This window comes from Pundamilia nyererei, unplaced genomic scaffold, assembly GCF_000239375.1.
Source record: "Pundamilia nyererei isolate P.nyererei 1_Seehausen unplaced genomic scaffold, PunNye1.0 scaffold00442, whole genome shotgun sequence".
In the NCBI taxonomy this organism is placed as follows: Eukaryota; Metazoa; Chordata; class Actinopteri; order Cichliformes; family Cichlidae; genus Pundamilia; species Pundamilia nyererei.
Window position 1 is genome coordinate 4,706 of NW_005187843.1, and position 6,329 is coordinate 11,034.

At 41.8% G+C, this 6,329-nt stretch overlaps 1 protein-coding gene across 4 annotated transcripts; it reads right to left on the minus strand.

The window, feature by feature from the left end:
• Positions 1–905: 905 nt before the first annotated feature.
• On the minus strand, positions 906–6,314 carry LOC102200372 (zinc finger protein 726-like). 4 transcript variants are annotated; one of them, XM_005753592.2, is made up of 5 exons: positions 6,261–6,314; positions 4,507–4,582; positions 3,801–4,397; positions 1,862–2,149; positions 906–1,620 (listed from the first exon to the last, which is right to left on the minus strand). In XM_005753592.2, exons 2-5 carry the CDS (start codon positions 4,522–4,524, stop codon positions 1,045–1,047), a joined length of 1,479 nt encoding a protein of 492 aa, XP_005753649.1. In that variant the 5' UTR covers positions 4,525–4,582; positions 6,261–6,314; the 3' UTR covers positions 906–1,044. The 4 variants fall into 4 exon arrangements, with proteins under 4 accessions (XP_005753649.1, XP_005753648.1, XP_005753651.1 ...); XM_005753591.2 differs by having other exon boundaries at positions 906–1,623; XM_005753594.2 differs by lacking the exon at positions 1,862–2,149.
• Between the last annotated feature and the right edge of the window lie 15 nt (positions 6,315–6,329).

A 6,329-nucleotide genomic window follows, 5' to 3' on the forward strand; every position in this document is an offset into this window, starting at 1 on the left:
CGTTACTGCCCATCTCTGCTAATCAGTGTCAGTGCGCCCCAGGGCAACTGTGGCTACAATGTTGTTTCCCATCACCAGTGTGTGAATGTGTTTGTGAATGGGTGGACTGTATGTAGTGTAAAGCACTTTGGGGTCCTTAGGGCCTAAGTAAAGCGCTATACAAATACAGGCCATTTTCCATTTAATACACAGTCTGTGATTGCTTCACATTGTTAGTTTACTCTGCCTGTCTGTGGGTTTTTGTCCAACTTGGAGTGAACAAAAGCAGAAACAGTAAAAAACGTAAACTGTGAAAGTCTAGTTTATTTCATGAATACAAAAGAAAAACATTTACAGTCAGCAGAAAAAAGTAGCATACATGCATGATAAAATGGATACTGCTATATAACATGGACAGTCAGAGTAAAATTCATTGTCTTACCACTTAAGATATGTTTTAAACCTAAAAACAAAAACACATTGAAATTAGTTTCTGTATTTGCCTGTAAGTCTTGTATACAATGTGGAATGTTAAACCATGTTCAGCGGTCCCCAAGCCCCAGGCCATGGACCGGTACCAGTCCATGAGTTGTTTGGTACCGGGCCGCGAGAGTTGAGGCTTGGGCGTGAAATTTATGGTTTTCATTAACTCTCTTTGCCTGGGTCTTTTCCCCATGTTGTAGTTGTGTGTCTTATTTTGAAAGAAACATCTACATGTTACCATAGTGACCAGAGAGCATTAAGGGGCAGAGAGGAGGATGTTGCTCTCAATCTTGTGGGCGCATTTCCGGAGGAAGCTGCTAATAAAGTTACACGATTACACGGTGAATTCACGTTTATTATTTTATTTACAAAATTCCAGTGTTTCTCTTGGTCGTATCATTTTCTTTTGTTGTATTTATCCGCCTTAAAAGTCAGTCCATGAAAATATTGTCTGACATTAAACCAGTCCGTGGCGCAAAAAAGGCTGGGGACTGCTGCTGTAGATAGTTAATAAATCTGTTTATCTGTTTTTTCAGACCTCTGACCCTGAAACCAGAAGAGGATCTTTCTGTCTCTTCAGATTCATTGTGATCCAGTGATGGGAGTGATTTCATGATCACGCTGATGTTTGCTCAGAGCAGATAATGAAGTGAATGTTTTTGCACATTGGTAACAGTGAAACAATTTATTTGCAGCGTGGGATTGTTTGTGTTTGGAGTATGAACTGAGCTTACCGAACCTTTTGTCACACTGGTCACAGCTGAAGTTCCCTTCAATGTGTGTACGTTCATGATTGTTACGACTCCCTGAGTACGAGAAACTTCTGTCACAGTGTCTGCACTTGTATGGTTTCTCTCTTGTGTGGACTCGTTTGTGTCTATTAAGTTCACCTGCAGAGGTGTAGGATGACCCACACTGGTCACAGACGTGCTTTTTAACCCCACTGTGACAAAGTTCATGGTTTTTTAATTCACTTATAGTGGGGAAGCCGCTGCCACATTCTTTGCAGTAGTTCATTTTGTCTCCAGTGTGTCTACGTTGATGTATTTTTAGGGTGTTTGAATGACTGAAAGTTTTTCCACAAAGGTCACAGCGAAACTCTTTCCCACCACCACAGTGACGACAGGGTTGAGAACTGGATCCATCTGTGTCGCTCTGCTTCTAAACAAAGACACAAACACAGTAAGTCAGTCCTTCAACATTTTAATCCAGAATGAAGCTTGAAATAAAGAGCATCTTTGCCAACATCCAGTTACATTTTACTGTCACAGTGAAACTATACACACAGCTTGGTTGCATTGATAGAGAAGCCACGCCACTGAAGCAGCTCAGCGCCTTCGTGAACGAGGTGCAGCGAACAAATACTGTCAAATACTGCGCGAGTCATGGCACCACTTACCTCAACATCCAGTTGTGAAAGCTGCATCAACCTGAGCCAAAAAGTGATCGAGCTGGAACAAAGGATATCAGAAGGCAGAGGGATAGGCCATTTCAGCCGTCTGCTCAGCCTTAACACCTGGCTTTCCTCCCCTTGTGTCTCCCATAGTGTGGGTTTTATTAACAATTTTGATGCCTTCTGGGAGAGGAGGCATCTTTTTGGGGCAGACGGGCTCCACCTCAACGCCTGGGGACGCCGTCTGCTGTCCGCCAATTTACCATTTGGCGTACAGCACTCCCGCACACCGCCCTGTCATTACTCAAACCGACATTACCTGCTGATCTATCCGCCACTGACTGATGTCCCCCTGGTCCCAGCTCCTATATCTGTTCAACTTTTAACAGTAATACACAAAAACTCTGGACTCGGACCTCTCTCTCCCACAGTCAACATAATACCCGTCATAATCACAAACAGAGAGCAACAGAATTATCATAAATCCAGTAACTCCAAAAACATTAATAACCTCCGGCCTCTTCAAAAATGTCAACATGCCAACCTCTGGATGTCGGCTCCTACCTCAAAGCACACTGTGTTCTGTTGATCTTATGTGCTGCACAATAATGTTTAATATTTTGTTTTTATTGTTATATTCCCATAGATCATCATCCTGTTGTTTATTCTATCTTCTACTTGTTTTCTTTCTCAACGGGTGATCCAGGTGATTGATATATGTATTTTTTGTCTGCTTATTTTGTTGGTTTTTGTTTTTTTGCCCTTTATCCTTGTCCCTCTTCTCTGCTGTTTTTCCCTCTTTCTTTCTCCCCTTTCTCTTCCTCAGTCAAGTCTGTCCTGTATTTAGCAAGTGAAAATAAAAAATAAAATAAACAATAAAAGGTGAATCAAACAGACCATTACGGCAAAGCTGGGATGGTCCATTTGGTAAAGTAAATCTGTTGGGCATCTTTCTTTGCCTTTAGACAATAATTCTGATGGCAAAAGAGCCAAACGGGACAGGCAAAAAAAAGAGAGTGTGGGGAGTGAGTTGGAGGGTGGGGTGGGCTGCTTTTAACCATGTAAAGCACTTTGTGCTACATTTCTGTATGAAAAGTGCTTTATAAATAAAGATTGATTGATTGGTTGACACTTTGAGGACATGTAAATAAAACTAACAGACTATTAAAGTAAGTTGATTCTGAATGTGTGGTAGGACGCACTGATTGCTTTTATTTAGATGACCCTCCTGTACAATATATATTTTTAAATGTATTTTGCCATGTATGAAACTTGCAAGTGGGTAACAAGAGGGGGCCATGTGAGAGTCAAGTGACCAGGGACTGAGACTCCACTGAGGGTGAAGCCAAAACTAAAGCCAGATGTCTGGCGGCACATAAAGTCAAAATCAAATTCAGTCTAAACTAATTGGATCGGGACCTTGTGAATCAGAACTGAATGAGTTTTAGAAATCAGTGACAATGCCCAGCCCTATTGTCTGTGAAGGTTTTCCCAGATTTTAAAGCCCTAAGGGTTTAAAAACGTTGAGACTCTCTACCAAATCAAGTGAATTAAATTGGGACCTTGTGAATGGAACTAATTGTTCTAAAGACTGAAGAAGTTTCTCGGATGAGAGGTGAAACGTCTTCAAGAAACTTAAAGAAGGCCGAATGCTTTTCTTTACAAGCTCCTTAGACTACCCATCCCTATAATCTACATGAAGGTTGAGGTTGGAAAATTACAAATAATTTAAACAATGCTTCAAAAAAAATGCAACTGTACCTCAAACATGGATACCAAGTAACAGTAATCATCGTTTTAGTAAGATGACTTATTATGTTCTTTGCGGACATCCAGTCGATGCCTTTGCATCCAGTGGAATTACTAACATGCTAACACAATTTAATTAACAGAGTTGTTCCAAACACTCAGTCTAAAATAAGAAGATAATAATATAAATAAATACCTCACAGTAACTGCACTTGTAGAGTTTCTTTCTGGTGTGGATCTGTTGGTGAGATTTCAGGGAACGTGGCTCTTTAAAAGCCTTATCACAGAGGTCACATTTATAAGGTCTCTCCTCATTGTGGGTAAACATGTGGCGTTGTAACTGTGCATCTGTTGTAAACAGTTTCCCACACTGAACACAGCAGCAAACATCATGTCCAGTGTGAATCCGTTGGTGAATATTTCGGGTCCCTAGCCGACTGAAAGTGTCTCCACAAATGTCACATCTATACGCTTTGATTCCAGAGTGGGTAACTCGATGACGTTTTAAGGTGCAACTGAGAGCAAAAGATTTACCACACTGATCACAGCTGTACGCTTTAACTCCACTGTGGATGAGTTGGTGTGTTTTTAAGTGTCCAAGTTGGGTGAAAGATTTTTCACACAAGTCACAGCTGTATGCTTTAACTCCACTGTGGATGAGTTGGTGTGCTCTCAGGTGTTTAGCCTTGATAAAACCCTTCCCACAATCGTCACAGGTGTGTTTCTTCTCTCCCTTTCTTCTGTGAGGTTTGTCGGCCTCCTGAGAGCGCTGACTTCTCGCTCCACGTTGGTCCTGCAGTGACAGAGAAACAAACAGAGGCAGTGAGTGAAATGCAGTCGTGGAACAAACTGAAACTCCATAACGTGCACACAGGTTCAATAACAGAGATATTCTTACTCACCTTTTGGGTTGAAGTCATTGTTTCCTCTGTAGTGGCTGAGCTGAGTCTAAATGGCTCGTCTCCTCCTGATGATCAGCTGGAACACAAAACATATTTATATGTGTTAGAGTATTTTAAGCTTTTATTGTCATGAAATGTAACTGAGTGATATACTGATAAGTGTTTAATATTTCTGCTTATGCAAACGTCTTTCTATCATGAACTCTCTGAACAGTGGGCCACCACTGTTCGAGGAGATCACAAGAGATGTGTGCAAATATAACCATCCTTGCAAGAGCTAATTTCTTTAAGCATATTCTAGGTGTCAGCACATAGCAACAGAAGGTTTGCCATAGATAGCGTACAAAGCATTAACCACAATAAGTTGTGAAAACCAGCTGTTATTGTTAGATTAAGTTCCAGGAACTGCATGTTCTCCACCCACGAGTGAAGGGCGTGCAGCTAAGTTCCTGTTTTATCTGTGTGTTTCACCATGTACCATGAAGTATAAATAAAGACGTAAGACCAGTGCGGGGTGTGAGTATCTGTTGAACTCTCACCCGTGCACGTTAAACTGTTGAAGTGTCTGAGTGTCGTTTCGTCACCCGAGTGTTTTGATAATTGTTTAATCCCTGACAATATGTATTCCACCCGTGACAAAAAGAAGCTGAGATGGAAAGCTCGAATCCACTCAAACTGAATGTCTTCAGTCAGTGTGTCAGCCTCCAGTTAACAATGACAGTGAGAAACTGCACTACTGAACCTCCACCAACTGAGTAACTGCAGTTTGGTGCTTCATTTGAACCTCATAGATTTTATTAAACAAAATGTATAGAAAACTCTACAAAACAGAACAGCATGCAGGGAGCAGACTCTTCGCTGTCATTTTTTGTTGCGCATAAGAATCCACATGTTCCTCTTGTTATAAGATTAGCAGGACTGCTCACTTATGCTTTTTACATGTTGGTCTGTTAAAAGGTCACGCCATAAATGGAGTGACTGGAAATGTAGTTAAAAGGTCAGAGCCATATAATATATGCCAGCATTTAGGGTCCTTTCCACAACACCACACGATTGCTGCCACAACCGTGACACCACCATTCAATACCCAACAGGATTAAAAACATAATTCTTCCCCCAAATCACCAAGAGCTGCACATTAACCACCACCATTTATTTTAATTCTCAGTGCTTTCAAACATGAACTTTCATCTCTGTTTCATTAGCTTTTGTTAACATCTGTTGTTAACATCGGGGCGATCGTGGCTCAAGAGTTGGCAGTTCGTCTTGTAATCGGAAGGTTGCTGGTTCAAGCCCCGGCTACGACAGTCTCGGTTGTTGTGTCCTTGGGCAAGACACTTCACCCATTGTGTTCAGAGGGCCCGGTGGCGACAGTGTCCGACAGCCTCGCCTCTGTAGCTTGCCATCACCAGTGTGTGGGTGACTGAATGTGTAAAGCGCTATACAAATACAGGCCATTTACCATCTTCCTGTGCATCACTTTACAGCAGCCAGACTCATTAAAATGAGACTGTAGGAGTTTACAGCCTCTCATGTGTTCATCCACAGCAGCTGGACTATACAATTTATTGTGACCCTGATACTGCAGCAGATCGCTCTGATTTCCTGTTATCACTTCAAACACTCTCTCGCTCTTCTCTCAACGTGTTCACAATAAACGTGTTCACAGACACCGAGGAGAGCAGCAGAAGACCTCATTCAGGAGCTAAACTCAACATGAACTGAACTCACAGTAAAGTTAGCTCGGTGCTTACCTTTAGATGAGCCCACAAACCGAGAGAAACTCCGCGATGAAGCTGCAACTCTTTCCAAACACAGGAAAC

Excerpts from the sequence above, each read along its gene's own strand:
- LOC102200372 (XM_005753591.2), bottom strand. Across the intron at positions 2,150-3,800 it reads ACAAGTGCAGTTACTGTGAG|GGCGGTGTGCGGGAGTGCTG; the intron begins GTATTTATTTAT and ends GAGTAATGACAG. Across the intron at positions 1,624-1,861 it reads TTTCACAACTGGATGTTGAG|AAGCAGAGCGACACAGATGG; the intron begins GTAAGTGGTGCC and ends GTCTTTGTTTAG.